Source organism: Phoenix dactylifera, chromosome 16 (assembly GCF_051530095.1).
Source record: "Phoenix dactylifera cultivar Ajwa chromosome 16, Ajwa_hap1_PhDact_Kaust_v1.1, whole genome shotgun sequence".
Lineage (NCBI taxonomy): Eukaryota > Viridiplantae > Streptophyta > Magnoliopsida > Arecales > Arecaceae > Phoenix > Phoenix dactylifera.
Genome location: NC_143205.1, coordinates 9,860,289 through 9,876,819, shown reverse-complemented (window position 1 = coordinate 9,876,819; position 16,531 = coordinate 9,860,289). Strand labels below are relative to the sequence as shown.

General features: G+C 42.3%; 1 protein-coding gene across 8 annotated transcripts in view; it reads left to right on the top strand.

The window, feature by feature from the left end:
- LOC103723345 (SPX domain-containing membrane protein OsI_21475-like) overlaps positions 1-16,167 on the top strand; it is a 76,378-nt gene extending 60,211 nt beyond the window's left edge. For 7 of the 8 annotated variants that reach the window (XM_088712691.2, XM_088712695.2, XM_088712692.2 and 4 more), the window contains 3 exons: positions 8,291-8,481; positions 11,680-11,813; positions 15,855-16,167. In XM_088712691.2, the coding sequence (XP_088568817.2) occupies positions 8,291-8,481; positions 11,680-11,813; positions 15,855-16,093 (564 nt within the window). In that variant the 3' untranslated portion in view covers positions 16,094-16,167. The remainder of the gene's footprint in view (positions 1-8,290; positions 8,482-11,679; positions 11,814-15,854) is intronic. The other variant, XM_088712693.2, reaches the window with a different exon arrangement.
- The last annotated feature ends 364 nt before the right edge of the window (positions 16,168-16,531 follow it).

Below are 16,531 nucleotides of genomic sequence, written 5' to 3'. Positions count from 1 at the left end.
ATTGCCTTGCCCACTTCCACTTCGCTGCTTCCCCTTCCACTATCTTGACTACATGTCAAGTAGTGTTGGGGGGGAAAAGTGGACCACCCACAAATTGAAGCACCCAAATCAGAAGACCGAGCTCAGGCAGGCCGAGCCGAGCTCAAAAGGCCGAGCCGAGCTCATGCAAGCCGAGCTCAGAAGGCTGCCAAGCCCAGAAGGCCGAGCACAGCAGGCCGAGACCAGAAGGCTGCCGAGCTCAGAAGGCCGAGCACAGAAGGCCGAGCACAGCAGGCCGAGACCAGAAGGCTGCCGAGCTCAGAAGGCTGCCGAGCTCAGAAGGCCGAGCACAGAAGGCCGAGCACAGCAGGCCGAGACCAGAATGCTGCCGAGCTCAGAAGGCTGCCGAGCTCAGGCCGAGCACAGAGCTGCCGAGCTCAGAAGGCCGAGCACAGAAGGCTGCTGAGCTCAGAAGGCTGCCGAGCTCATCCAGGCTGCCGAGCTCAGAAGACCGAGCTCAGGCAGGCCGAGCTCAAAAGGCCGAGCCGAGCTCATGCAAGCCGAGCTCAGAAGGCCGAGCACAGCAGGCCGAGCTCAGAAGGCTGCCGAGCCCAGAAGGCTGCCGAGCTCAGAAAGCCGAGCACAGAAGGCCGAGACCAGAAGGCTGCCAAGCTCAGAAGGCCGAGCACAGCAGGCCGAGACCAGAAGGCTGCCGAGCTCAGAAGGCTGCCGAGCTCAGAAGGCCGAGCACAGAAGGCCGAGCACAGCAGGCCGAGACCAGAAGGCTGCTGAACTCAGAAGGCTGCCGAGCTCAGAAGGCCGAGCACAGCAGGCCGAGACCAGAATGCTGTCGAGCTCAGAAGGCTGCCGAGCTTAGGCCGAGCACAGAGCTGGCGAGCTCGGCAGCGCTGGCGAGCTCAGAAGGCCGAGCACAGAAGGCTGCCGAGCTCAGAAGGCCGAGCACAGAAGGCTGCCGAGCTCAGAAGATCGAGCTCAGGCAGGCCGAGCCGAGCTCATGCAAGCCGAGCTCAGAAGGCCGAGCACAGTAGGCCGAGCTCTGAAGGCTGCCGAGCCTAGAAAGCCGAGCTCAGAAGGCCAAGCACAGAAGGCCGAGCACAGCAGGCTGAGACCAGAAGGCTGCCGAGCTCAGAAGGCCGAGCACAGAAGGCTGCCGAGCTAAGAAGGCCGAGCACAGAAGGCTGCCGAGCTCAGAAGGCCGAGCACAGAAGGCCGCCGAGCTCAGAAGGCTGCCGAGCTCAGAAGGCCGAACACAGCAGGTCGAGACCAGAAGGCTGCCGAGCTCAAAAAGCCGCCGAGCTCAGAAGGCCGAGCACAGAAGGCCGAGACCAGAAGGCTGCCGAGCTTAGAAGGCCGCCGAGCTCAGAAGGCCGAGCACAGAAGGCCGAGCACAGGCTGCCGAGCATAGCAGGTCGAGACCAGAAGGCTGCCAAGCTCAGAAGGCTGCCGAGCTCAGAAGGCCAAGCTCAGAAGGCCGAGTACAGCAGGCCGAGCACAGCAGGCCGAGCACAGAAGGCTGCCGAGCTCAGAAGGCCGAGCACAGAAGGCCGAGCTGACCTCAGAAGGCCGACCTCGTCATCTATATGCTGCGGCCATGCCCTGCAGCAGCCTCACCGCACTATGCTTTACTTGCCGGCCATGCCACGACATATCAATCAGGAACCATATCCTGCTACGACTGTCAACGCCTCACCATTCCCAAGAATGTACTGCACTACGCGCCACTAGCAAGCTCTGGCTACGCGCCATCTCCTCCCATGATGGGAACGGGCCATCCATGGCAACTCATTACTTCCACGCCCACGTCCAAGAGTATCGGTAACCCATTAATTCGCCCAGTCACATCACAGGTAACCCTGCCACTCTCCCTATAAAAGGGGAGCTTCTCCCTCTAAAAAGGGGGCTGGAGGCTTCTTCCTCCCAAGAGGGGCTTCGGACTTCGAAATACATTCCCTCTCCTTCTCCAAAATTAAGCCCCCCTCTGACTTAAGCATCGGAGTGCCGGCGCCGGAAACCCCGGCCACCGGTATTTTTGCAGGTCTCCCGGAGGACGCCGCCCGTCGACGGACCGCCACTCCCCGATTCTCACCGGAGCTCCTCCTTCCTGGCCCTTTGGTCACCCCCGGGTCCAAATTCCAGCAACAGTTGGCGCTAGAGGAAGGGCCCGAGTTGCGGCCATGAAACTAAGGAGCAGAGGAGTCTTTAACGCCTCTCGGCATCATGCTCCATGTTCCGAACGCTCAGTCCAGAATTCACCACCAAGATCTCCGGTAGATCAAGTTCGACAAGTCCAACCCGAGCACTTCGACGCGCTAGTGCAGCAAGTCTAAGCGCTAGCCATTGCAGCCCAAAGCCTGCAACAAGTGGAGGCCCCTCCTGTGCGGCCTCCATGGGTTCATGTTAAGCGGAGGAAGAAACTTTCTCTCGAGCCATCTCGAATCAGGCATGGCTCCCGCTGCAACGACGTATGTGGGGGCAACCAGTGAGAAGTAGTAGTTCAAGTCTCACGTCAACGAGTTATAGGGAAAGAGAAATAAAAGCTGAGGTCTGGGAAAGGAGAGTTATGGAGCTTTAAAATGGGATTGTAAGCCTCTGTGGTAAAGGGTACAGCCCCATTAAATCCCATTGTCCTTCCAAGTCTTCTGTCTTTCGGCAGCAAGTAAGAAACCAGCATGTACTCCCTCCTCACGGGCATAAGTCCTCAGGACGGCGCCCGCGACGTTGCTCTCCTTCAGAGCGTCGCCATCACAGAAGCCCCCACCGAGCTCAAAAGGCTGCCGAGCTCAGAAGGCTGCCGAGCACAGAAGGCCCAGCTCAGCAGGCCGCCGAGCTCAGAAGCCCGAGCGCAGAACACCTTCCAGAAAATTGAGCCAAAGAAGGCCAGTCCTGAGCCAAGTCCTGAGGGACTTCGAAGCTCGAGAGCCATCAAAATAATTTCCAAAAGGTACAGGACGCCACTTTGGCTTCAAATAATCTCAATATTTTATCTATTTTCAGGTTGGAGAATCCAAAAAACGACCTACGGGTATCTCTATCTCCAACGTCGCCCCGCTCCGAATAAGGGCGCACGATCGCCAACGAACGAAGTCCATCTCCTGTATGTGTCTCCAATGATACCCCGACTAAGTTCGGGATGCCCCGAGTGTCGATAGTGCGTTCCGAGACCCCTCAACCTCGAAAAGCGTCGCAGGTCGACAGTGCGTTCCCAGACCCCTCGACCTGCATACGATACCCCGACTAAGTTCGGGATGCCCCGAGTGTCGATAGTGCGTTCCCAGACCCCTTGACCTCGGGAAGCGTCGCAGGTCGACAGTGCGTTCCCAGGCCCCTCGACCTGCGTACGATCCTCCGACAAAGTTCGGAATGCCCCGAGTGTCGACAGTGCGTTCCCAAACCCCCCGACACTTCGGAAAGATGGGGTTGTACTTTTGCGGCCCCCCGTGGCGCTCAATACCAACAACGGGGTAGTACCTTCGCGGCCCCCCCGTAGCGCCTCCTCGACTAAGGTCGGGATGCCTCGATGAGTCGACAGTGAGCTCGAGCTCCCTCGACCTCGGAATGACGGGGTAGTACCTTCGCGGCCCTCCGGAAACATGTTCGTGGTCGGAAACATGTTCGTGGTCGACGTAAACGTTCGTGGTCGACGTAAATGTTCGTGGTCGACGTAAACGTTCGTGGTCGGCAATAAATGTTTGTGGTCGACGTAAATATTCGTGATCGACAACAAAGTACCCCCAAAATGTTCGTGGATGACAACAAAGCAAACCCCACACAGATCTCCAATGGCAACTATTTCTCCTATTGTGCCAGCGTCCCCAGAAAGCGGACCTCGAGCAAAAGAGCGTCCTCAAAAGTTAGTCGAGGAGCAAAGCTGCCGACCTCGGCGTGAGACACTCGACTCCGACAGTACAAAAGCCTCATGGCCTGAATTTTCGCCCTGTCAGCTGGGAGAAGTGCGACGTGAAAGATCTGCCGCGCCGTCTCGACGTTCTCGAGAAATGAGTCGACCACAAGCCAAAGAAGGTTGCTGAGTCGACCTAAAGTACTTAACTCCAATTGTATTAGAGGTACACCCTACTTGGCACGTACATCTCTATACGTATTTGGCTATATTACAGGATGATCACCGACTGGACTACTTCCTTCGCCCGAGCCAAAAAACTGCTCGAACTCGGAAGTCGGGGGGGTAGTGTTGGGGGGAAAAATGGACCACCCACAAATTGAAGCACCCAAATCAGAAGACCGAGCTCAGGCAGGCAGAGCCGAGCTCAAAAGGCCGAGCCGAGCTCAGAAGGCTGCCAAGCCCAGAAGGCCGAGCACAGCAGGCCGAGACCAGAAGGCTGCCGAGCTCAGAAGGCTGCCGAGCTCAGAAGGCCGAGCACAGAAGGCCGAGCACAGAAGGCTGAGCACAGCAGGCCGAGACCAGAAGGCTGCCGAGCTCAGAAGGCCGAGACCAGAAGGCTGTCGAGCTCAGAAGGCTGCCGAGCTCAGAAGGCCGAGCACAGAAGGCTACCGAGCTCAGAAGGCCGAGCACAGAAGGCTGCCGAGCTCAGAAGGCCGAGCATAGAAGGCCGAGCACAGAAGGCTGCCGAGCTCAGAGAGCCGAGCTCAGAAGATCGAGCTCAGGCAGGCCGAGCCGAGCTCAAAAGGCCGAGCCGAGCTCATGCAAGCCGAGCTCAGAAGGTCGAGCACAGCAGGCCGAGCTCAGAAGGCTGCCAAGCCCAGAAGGCTGCCGAGCACAGAAGACTGACGAGCTCAGAAGGCTGCCGAGCTCAGAAGGCCGAGCACAGAAGGCCGAGCACAGCAGGCCGAGACCAGAAGGCTGCCGAGCTCAGAAGGCTGCCGAGCTCAGAAGGCCGAGCATAGAAGGCTGCCGAGCTCAGAAGGCCGAACACAGAAGGCCGAGCACAGCAGGCCGAGACCAGAAGGCTGCCGAGCTCAGAAGGCCGAGCACAGCAGGCCGAGACCAGAAGGCTGCCGAGCTCAGAAGGCCGAGCACAGAAGGCCGAGCACAGCAGGCCGAGACCAGAAGGCTGCCGAGCTCAGAAGGCTGCCGAGCTCAGAAGGCCGAGCACAGCAGGCCGAGCACAGAAGGCTGCCGAGCTCAGAAGGCCGAGCTGACCTCAAAAGGCCGACCTCGTCATCTATATGCTGCGGCCATGCCCTGCAGCAGCCTCACCGCACCATGCTTTGCTTGCCGGCCATGCCACGACATATCAATCAAGAACCATACCCTGCTACGACTGTCAACGCCTCACCATTCCCAAGAATGTACTGCACTACGCGCCACAAGCAAGCTCTGGCTACGCGCCATCTCCTCCTATGATGGGAACGGGCCATCCACTTCCCAGCAACAGTTCCCATGGCTGCCATCACCATAGCCTGGCATTTGGACTGTTACTCCCATCTTCACTTTAATAGCTGCCATCCGTTGATGTGTCACTGTTGTTTGAAGTGTAGAGGCATCAATTTTGCTTTCTTCCCTCTCCCATGGAGCTTTTGCTCATGTTTCCACTGTACCATGTCTGTTGTTCGAGAAAAGAAATGATGTTTATCCTTAAGGATGAGAATGATGTGGCATCTCCCTCCCACTAGCTGGTGGTTTAGTGCCATGTGTTTCATCCCCTCTGCACGAAGGTGGCAAGGAATCAGGTGAGCAACCATCTTTCTCTTTCTTCCAGGATTCAGGATTTGATGATTTGGGTTGCTTCATTCGTGCCGGTTAATCTGGTTGATTAAGGCCTGCTTATTAAATGGTTATGCATCTTGGGTCATGTCACTTGTTTGATTAGTAGGTCAGTCAAGGTTTGAATTTCTGATTTGTTTTTTCATTCCTCATGTTCAAGCTAGTTGTTATGGTCAGATGCCCATGTTAACATGTCATGGCCCGACCCAATGTCAGCCTTGCTCGTCATCAAAGTCGTGGCATTTGTCACTCGAACAATGCAAATTCATGCTAATCCAAACTCTCCATGACTGCAAACCTACCCTCCCCACTTCAAATGAGTAGAAACACAAAAAAAGGCATGGAAACATTTTTAATTTCAGTACTAAGCTGTATTGGGTTGATCTGTAGAAAATTTGAGGCGGTTCAAACTGGTTGCTGGTACTGGTTTATTGGCTAATGTGATACATGCTGACCAACACACCTAGTATTTTGAGTCCTTGGTCAAGACCCATTATGCTTTTGTCTGGTTCTTTGTTCACATCCGCCTTTTTTATCTTGAAGATGGATGCTTGTGTATTCAGGAGACACCGCAGATAGCTATGGGAAGAATGGGGGCTAGGAAGCTAAATGTGATTGGCAATTTGGTATCAAGAACAAGCTTAGGTGGGGACTGCAATGATGGCCTCTTGTAATTTCGTGGATGACTCAAACTAGTAGTGATACTAATACATAAAGGGGGAAAAAGTATTGCCTATATTTTATTTTAAGCAGTTCATAACAGAGTAGTATATGCAAATGGTGTTTTATTGAAAAATATTAATACTTCTTATGCATTGCAACTGCTACTATTTGGATATGTTGTTTGTACTGCTATAATATGGACCATGGACTACTGTGTGATATTTGTTTGATTAGATGATGAGATGATTTTCACATAGAGAAATCACACTATGCTTTAAAAAATTAATTATAATGCTTGTATACAATGTTTGAGTGCATGACAGTGCACTAAATTATTTATTTAGTTGATAAATCTATATTCTGCAGCAGTCAGCAACCTATGTTGTGCATAATTAATTAGTTTGGTTATATACAAATATAAATAGATTTGGATGATGGATAATCTAAGAAAATGGCTTTTTTGTGTGGTAAAAGATAATGAAGAGCTACATGGTTCAAATTGTGGTCACATACTTGAATTATAACAGCTTGTTTCCCACATTTGTTGGACTGGAGATGAAAGCAAAATGGTCACTGGAAAAAATGAAATTGGCTCTAGTTCGATCAATTAAGCTTCTGGTTTTTGATATTTTAGAACACTAGAGACAAATTTGACTTATACAAGAGCCGTGCTTCATCAATATTAATATCATACCTGCTCTATAAATGACAAGAAAATTCCCAAAACCGTTTTTAACAATATCCAAAACTATTACATTAAGGTGATATTAGTGTTAAGTTGGCTATGCTCCTCTGTTTTCAAGGTAGAGTAGGAGGATATTGTGAGATAAGCTGATCTAAATGCCTTGGATACACAAAGAAATGCACTCGGAGCTAAGAGTAGCCAATGGTGAATTTTGAACTTTTGCCACTAATATTTGAAAGGGTTGTGAGGTCACTAGTTCCATAGCATGGAGCACCTGCAAAAAGTTGGCTATTGGAGTGTAGTTAAAATAGTCTGTTGTGTCCACAAAGCAGAGTGACAGTCACAAAGGGGTAAATGTTCATTGAAATTTGTGATTGCATTAGTTTAGTCTACTTCACGTGTTAACTACCTTAAACTTCAACAGTTTCATTTTTTTTGTACAAATCAACAACTTCATTTAAATCTCAGTAATTACCACATGTTTGACAATGCTAGTTGGACCAAAGGGAAAGTCTGCTATTCATAAAGAGAAGTAACTGAATAAGACATGTACATATACACATAATTATGGTTCCCTAGATTATTGTGTCCATCTAAAAAGACCAGTTTTCATGTTTTACTGAGTTATTTTATGTGGGCATCCCAATTCATAAAAATTCATGAAGTCAGAAATCATATGTTCTTAATCTAGTAGATATGTAAAGAATGAAGAGAATAAACTGAAATACTTGCTGACATAATATGCATGTAGAGGAAATGATCAAAGAAGTCTAAACTATTTAAATTATACATTGACACTTTTTCTTTGATAATTTTGATGTTCATTGAAAAAAATTATCTTGAATTGATGAATCTCTGAATCTTGATTCTCTGAAATTACTGATTTCCACTCTTACACCAGTTAGTATTGGAATCGTTTCCACACCCATACAATGGCAGCATATTCACATGGAAAATGCATGCATACATACAAATATATTAGATAAATTGACAAATGAATGCATACATTAGACATCAGCATGTTAACTGCTAGATAAATCTCAGAATCATTGTTTCAAACAGCTGTAATCATGCATATTTGGCAAAGTTGCTTATCGCTAGTTTACTTGACTCAGTTCTGATCCCAGAGAAACACTTGCATTGGCATGATTAGATATAACATTTCCATCTTAATCATATGTTGCATTTCTTGTTATAATTGAAGTTCAATAATCATTAAAGTTTACCAAGTTTGTCATGTTGATTTATTCACTTTTTAGGTCCAATTGTTGATATATTTCATGCTCAAATATGCAATGGAGATTTTACTTTCCGAATCAAGTGTCATCACCACATACTACTTTAGGTGGTCAACAAGTTCAGTGGCAATATTTCTGGCAGTCCTCGGCCTAACAGTACTTCCTGTTAATGCCATTGTTGGAACCTACATTAGCAACATGTTTGAAGACAGGTATTAACAAATTTATAAACCTCTGATTTTTATTCTATGACTATTATATGATCAGGGAATTGTCGTCTGCCTTTTCTGGTTTAGATCTAGAAAGTCCTTCCTGAGTAAACTATTTTCTAATGATTTCTATATTATTGTTCCATCTCCCATGAGATATATTCTTTTTTCCCCAATTCTGTTTTTTGTAGTATAATATGCTCCATAGAGCTGTAGTGTTCCATGTGCACTGGCAGATATGCCATGGCCTGACTTAATTTTTTTATAATTTACAATATGAAGTATACTTGGCTAATCTTGAAACAATTGCACCACTTGTGCTCTACCCTTGCGTACACTTATTCAAAATGATCCTCTAAAGCAAGGTATGCCATACCAGCCCGAACTAGGCAGTAGGGGCATACTATACCATACTGGTACTTGGTACAGGTGGCGTATTGACACTCGGTATGCCAAAAAAAATCCACACTATACTGTACAAATATTGTGCTACTGTGGCACCGGTATGGCATCCGATACCGAGACGATGAACATTACTCTAAAGGAATACTGTTGGAAGTTGGCCGCTTTCAACTTGACCCTTAAAATGTATTTGGGAGATTCAACATTTATGTTAATTATTTATATGATTAGTATTATTAAACTGTTTGATTATTGCTTGCATATCTTTGAGTAGAAGCATCAGCCAAGAAATAATCTTAGATGCATCCATATTATCCGAGTCTGATTAGCTAGTCTTTGTTCTATAGGAGCTTCAGTGATGGAAATAATTTTTTTGGCCTCTATTTACCAATAGACAAAGCGAAGCATGGAAGCGAGTGTATTTTGCTTGAATTAGATAAACAAGTTCTGGGGTGCTTCACAAAAGAATAAATCAAGCCCCCTTTTATTCAGATTTTTCATCTTATTGACTTGTCCAGAAATATTTCATTCTTTTATGTAAACAGTGTAGTTTCTCATGCAAACAAGCCAAAATGAATATGAATGGGTGAATCTTTTAGCAAATAATTCTTTCACTAGGGCATGATTCAAAGTAGTTACTTGTGGTTAGAGTACATTTCATTATTTAATTCATTGAAAAATAATTCATGAGCGTATTATCTTCTTTTCATTATAGACATGGTATGCTGTACCGGTCGGTACCGAATGTACCGTACCTGTACCGATGGGTACCGATATCGGTACGTCAATGTCGGTACACTTGGCATACCGCATATCGTACCGTACCGACACTCGGTACGTCTATACTAGTGCGGCACCGGTATGGAGTTCTATCATACATTTTAACAGACCAAAGTTGTTAAGATATTTGCATGAAATTACTAGTTTCTGTTTTTTTTTTTTAAGTTAGAAGGTTTTATGTTAGCTACTAAGTTCAGAAATAAAAAAGAAGGAAAACTGGGCCCAGACTAGATGCTTCTCTCATGTATGCTATGGTAGGTTTGAAACCTAAAAGAGAAACTCAGAAAGAGAGAGAGAGAGAGAGAGAGAGAGAGAGAGAGAGAATATTATGACCGATGGAGCTCTTTTGCAGTCTTTCTTTAATGCGTGTCAAGAAGACAATAGAGAATTATTCAATAAACAATACAAAAGAAAATCTGGTTTGGGTGGTAAGTTCTAGTTCTCCTCTTTAGTCGATCCACTCAGCCAGTTTAATAAACCCTTTGGAAAATGAAAGAGGGGAATTTCAATTATCTGTCTGTTTCCTTCTCTTCAGTTAGCATAATATATTTAGACACAGACACACACGGATACAGATACACACACCGAGGATGTAGATGCAAGGGATTATAAAATTTTATGTATGATAATGCTTAAAAAGCATGCATTTACTGGATAACCTTTAAAAATTAGGATAAAGTTTTGGGATAGCCACTAAACATGTTCTATCAATAAACATTCAAATCAAGTAGTTGGAAAATATTTGAACATTTCTCATTTAAAAGAATCTTTCTTGAAAACTATAAACCAGGCTAGTATTTATCATAGCATTAAAGGAGGGGTAGGGGGCTGAGTTCCTCCCCCCACCGTTGCATAGATGTAGAATCAGTGATCACATCAATTGGTCGTGTTTTGCAAGATGGGTCAACCTCTTATACAGGAAAATAATGGTTGGAAATGAAATCACCAGCACTTGTCTATGTCTATGTTTTCTAATTTGGGTTTAATGTTGTTATAAAGTCAGCTTTTATATGCTAATTTTTTTGCCATTTCCTTGTAAGACAGAAACTTGTGATTTTGCTTATACAGTTTGTGTCTTATTAATTTGAGTATGCTCTCTCTCTCTCTCGTTTGTTATAAGATGGAGAATCATTCCCTGCCTTCAATTATATACTATAAGCATTAGAAGAGAGTATTCAGTTTTGCAAAGATACAATTTATATCTTTTTTTTTATTAATGATTAGAATAATTGTTTTAAAATTCTATGTGTGTGCATGCATGCACCGTGGATGTTTGCTTCTGCATGGATGGTATATTTGACAAAAACATTCATATGTAATTACGTATGTTTTCCGACTTACAGCTAATATAGTTGACATATTTATGCCAATTTGTCTTCTAGGGTCTACAGCTTCTTTAAATTTATGGTATCAGTTGACTTGAGTGTCCTATACTCCTATCTGATATAGAAGATGGATGCCCAAATTACTAAACTCTGGCACCAAATAAGCAGATGATTTTTTATCTGAATTGTATCATAAATCCAAATTTAATACTTTAGTAGAAATTAAATGCAAAGCTCTCAGATCCCAACATTGGCACTAACTAAACAGAAAGTCGCCAGATCATTTCTCTGAATACTATTGTACAACTAGAATTAATACTATTTTAGAAATTAAATGCAGAGCTCTTAGATTAGGATTTCATTTTTGAGGCTTTGTTGGATGTTAATGCCAAAATGAGCACCGTGGGTTGACAAGCTCAAGGACTGTCCATTGGTCACTAGTGTAAAGAATACAAGGATACTGTCTGTCATCAACTAATAACTAACTGAGAGCATAAAATATTTGTACACTTTGGTCTTCTTTCACGAGTCAATTAGCCCATCAAATTGCAAATACAATTTTCAGTCTTTGTGTTACAGACTTGAGACTTGAATATATGTCTAGCTAATGTTACTTTGGCTACAACTGTAATAAGCCAATTGAAGGTAGTTTCTAAGTCTAGTTTTTGTTGATTTAATGGTTGATATTTTGCAGGCAAATCTTACTAGCGTCAGAAATTATGGTGTTAGTAGGCATAATTCTAAGTTTCCACATCTCAAGGTTGTATACAGTGCCACAATATGTTTGCTCAGCACTTATTACATTTGTGTTTGCAGAAGTTCTTGAAGGTAATTTATGTATGCTTCACTGGAATAACTACTATGTTTTGTTTCTCATTATAGATTCTCAACAAAAGCCTCTCTTTACATTTTCAGTCAAATTTCTATTTTTTCGTCGGAGTTAAGACCTTCCATATGCTCATTTTTATTTTTATTTTAACAAATAATCTTTATATGTTATGGTTGTATGTAATGCACTACTAAGGGAATGTTGGCTATCTCTAATGCACTACTAAGGCCAATTAATGAAAATGATAACAATGGGAAATAGGGTATAGGATTATGAAAACAACACAATGTTATTAGTTAATTTCTTAGATGAAGTCTATGGTAAGGAAGCAAGAACAGGTTAATTTACAGTTGTAGAAAACTGTTTACCAAATCAAACTTGAGCTGATTGTCCCTCATAAGTCGTAACCATCTTGTGTTTCTGTTAAAAGACCAGTTACCCAAAATAGATTTTTCTTTTCTAGGGTAGCTTTAATTTCTATAATAAGGTCTTTGCATTAAGTAGCAATTTATCTTTGGACTAGTTTTTTTGTCCCAAAATTTCAAATTTATTGCTTTAGGCTTTTACCATCTTAAAAGAATAGGAATAGAAGAGAAAAGCTAAAATGTGCTTAACATATTTTACTTCCATAGCAAAGTGTTGCTTCACTATAATTTCTAAGATGGTTTTGTTCAAACATGGTAAGAATGTGAATTAATCACAAATTTCAATTAACTAATATGAATTATTTGCAAAAATGAATTAAAAGTGCATAATACCTTTTAAAAAAATTCAAATGTTTTGCTTTCAGTTTTTCTTTCCATGTCCTTGTGATGATATGTGCCTTTTTATTTTCAAAAAACATTATTATATTATTTGCTAACCACCCATGGATTTTGATGAGTTCTAGTAATTGATGGCATGATTTTGTTTAAGTGGCACAGTAGTAATAAGTTGTATTAGGTCAAATTTGCCCAAACTTGAAGTTTATTGAATATATGAGCAGCCAACATTCTCTTATGCATAGTTGCCATCCAAAAAAACTGATGTAGGAAAACTTAGTGCAGGAAACAAGAAACCTTATCATTATGCAAACAAAATATATTACAGAAAACACATGAAAATGTATAGAAACCATAGGAAACTCCACTGATAACCTAGTTTTAAATGTGTCATCACTGATTTCCGAAGTTGGGTTCAATTTGATAAAAAGATAAAATTCTATTGATAGATCCTTTTATACTTCTCCATTGCTAGTACATACTCTCTTCCAACAAGAAAACCCATAAAAAGTTTTTATGTATCGCAAAAATGAATGCTTTTATCAAGATATTTAGAGCGAATCTTTAGTTCAGATTGTTCTCCTTTTTTTTGTTTTGAATTGTCTAGAGCTTAGACTTTTAATCAGTGGGTTGGAATAGTTGATGGGCAGTGCAAAGAGCAATAATGTCTCTCCCTCTCCTTCTCTTCCTCTCCCATTGTTGCTGTATCTCTTTCTTTAATGCTTATTTGTTGAGAGTTTTTGATTTTTAATAGTTTTAGAGCAAGTTTCCTAAAGGAGCCGCATTGGTTTCTAATTTGATTTTCTCAGAAACTCTCAGCTGGGAAATGGTTTTCCTGGTGACTATGGTTTTAATTTGTGCAGGTCCTCTTTGACTAGCAATAAATACCAAACTATTTGTCATGCCTTGAATCTTGGACTTGTTTTACTCTTAAGGAATGTTTTCATAGCCAATCCATAGTCAATTGAGAGTAACATTGACTGAATAGAGTATAATTGAAAGTGTATCACAAACCATTAATTCCATGGGTTCAAAAACCACTGGCACGAGATAGTACCTTCAGTGTTATACCATTCCGACATGATATCTGCACTAGTGTGGGCACAGGGATGCCAAAACAATCCGCATTGGCATGTTTTGACACATCCGTGCCTACTGCCAGAACTTTGCAGACCGTATCATTGTATCAATCGTTTTTCCTTCTATTTGATGTTCTCAATTGTCGCACATATCGTCAGTACCAGTACCTTATCATTTCAATGGAAAATCAGTATGGTATTTGATACTGATATTTGATACTTTGATAAATTGTAAACAAAACCTATTTACCTAACTTTAAGATAGCTTATTATACAAAATAATGTACCTTCAGATACAAACAAAACAAGAAGTACTATATTCTTGGTATCACTTAATTGACCGCTAGATCCAAAACCAACTTCAAAACACCAAATCCTCTTTATTGAGATAGTTTATGTATTTGATTGTCCGGATGAAGAAACTACAAAGCTTAATAAATAGATGTCATGTCCTAAAGTTAAATGAATCAATTTTATAATGATTGCCAACAATCAATTTTTTCTGATATGACCAAAACATATATTTTTAAATTAATATTTCACAATTTCACGTTTTCTTACAAAGATGTTCACTTATGTACTTGAGGCCACATAAATTCTCATCGCTGATGCTGGTGATGCCATATATATCCTTATCAGTAAACTGAATGAGACTATGTATGTATATGAGACCTACATATATAACTTGGCCCAAATCATCATTGCTTATGCAAGTGGGTCCACATATGTCCTCACCGGTGAACTCGATGAGGCCATGTGTATCTTTGAGATCCACATATACCAATTAGCCAAGGGTCCAAATGTATCTGATTGAGGTCAAATATAATACCTTGCTAGGGGGTGTATGTATATTCTTATGGATATCTGGAAAGAGGCTACATATACCACTTATCTAGAAGCTCATATATATCTTTTAAGCATGATAGTTTTTTTCAAATCTTACACGGAACATTTATTGGAAAGTTAGAATGGAAATAAACAAATGTGGAAGAGGTTCCAATAAGAATATAATCTCAAGTCAGAATCCATATGTACGAGCATAATGATCAATTGAGAGCCTCGAATTATTCCAAAATTCTAGCAGAAATCAAAACATAATTTCAAACTAACATAGAAATCAAATTTCTAAAGAAGAGTATGTAAGAATATTTGCAGCTAACCATAGATTTCAATGGACAGAGTTTGAGTACTAGACTACTTTAGAAATGTAAGCCAATTGTAGTGCGCAAAAATTTCCATAAAAAACCCTAAATTTGGGAAAAAAATTTACTAGGCTCAAAAACATACATTTGTGAGGCATGAAGAAATTGGTTACAAAGGAATCCATAACTTCCCTTTTCTCCTCCTCTTCCTGTTGTCAAAGGCCCATCTACCCATTCCTTTTTCCTTCTCGCTTACCTTCATTAGCCTCTATTTGTAGGCTACGTATGTCAGACCACTTGGTTAAGTCAGCTGTCAGTATACATTGGTTCCCTTTGGTTAATTATGAACATCAACATATTAATCATCTAAGGTAAGGTGTTTCTACATCATGTCTAAGGCTTAGTAGGCAAGCAAGTTGTTTACTTAGCAAACAAACTAGTAAATATAGATCTTATTTACATGAATATTATTAAATGAATATCCACTTTTATGATATTACATGTAAACAAGGAAGTGCTTGTCATTTGACTTCAATAATTAAAAGTTTGATTTTATAAAGAATAAAAGGTCAAGTTTCAACTTTAATACAAATTTGAGTTTTGGAGGTGGGATTAAAATGATGATTTTTAAATGCTAAGATATTTCTCAAATCTTAAGGGTTTACAAAATTCAGTATATCCAAATATTGCTAAAACCGAAGATGGTAAGAAAAGACGCATGCTTTTAAAAGGTTTCATCTAATATGATGACATTAATCAGTGCATAGCATTTTACGAAAATGATTCTTTTTCAATTTTTCGACATATGCACATATATTTATTTTCTAGGTATAGGTTGGGTTACATTATTATTAACAGCTTTTGCTTTTATCAACTTCCTTTATTCTTCCTCTATTATTATATGATTCGCAGCTGAAATACTTGATGCAACAGACATTGCCCATCATTTACTGAAGCAGTAAATTATCTTGGATGGTCTTATTGACTTTATTTAATCATGTGTTGACTGGCATCTGAATGTGTTGTTGCACAAACATTTTCTGATTGCTCAAATGCAGGTGTCAATCTATCGCTCCTGTCTCAAGTCATGTCATCCCGCCTTGCTCGTGGAACCTACAATGGTGGGCTGCTATCAACAGAGGCTGGAACCCTAGCTCGAGTTGTTGCAGATGGCACAATTACACTGGCTGGCTACATGGGTGTAGACAAGCTCCTTAATGTCACCTTACTCCCTTCACTATTTATTTGTATAGGGTCCATTGCTGCCACTGTCCTCACATACAACTCTCTTTTCTAATAAATGCATCAGCTGTATATTAGTTAAACAGGTCATTAAATTAATTCATATCCAATTTTCCGATAAGGTTTTAATCATTTTTCTCAAGTTACCATGTTTCAGAAACAGTTCTCCTGCCCTCAATGATCTTAATGTAAACCTGAACAAGTAGCCTTAGCTTCCCTATTTCTGCAATATCTATAGAAAACTCTCAAACGGTTCATGGTGCTCGCTCGAGGGTCATCCAAGTCCCCACAACGTGCATTGCATGTGGTATATTGTAGCCCAACAATGTTAACTGGGAAATCTCACATACGCCTCTCACCTGTAATTTCCATAGGTAATTTCCTGACTAGTACATTAAAGACCAATCAAAAGTTATAAGTCTGCTGTCTCATATTTTTTTTGTTTGAGATTGTGAATTGAGGCTTGCTCTAGTGGTCATATTTTTCAGCTCGG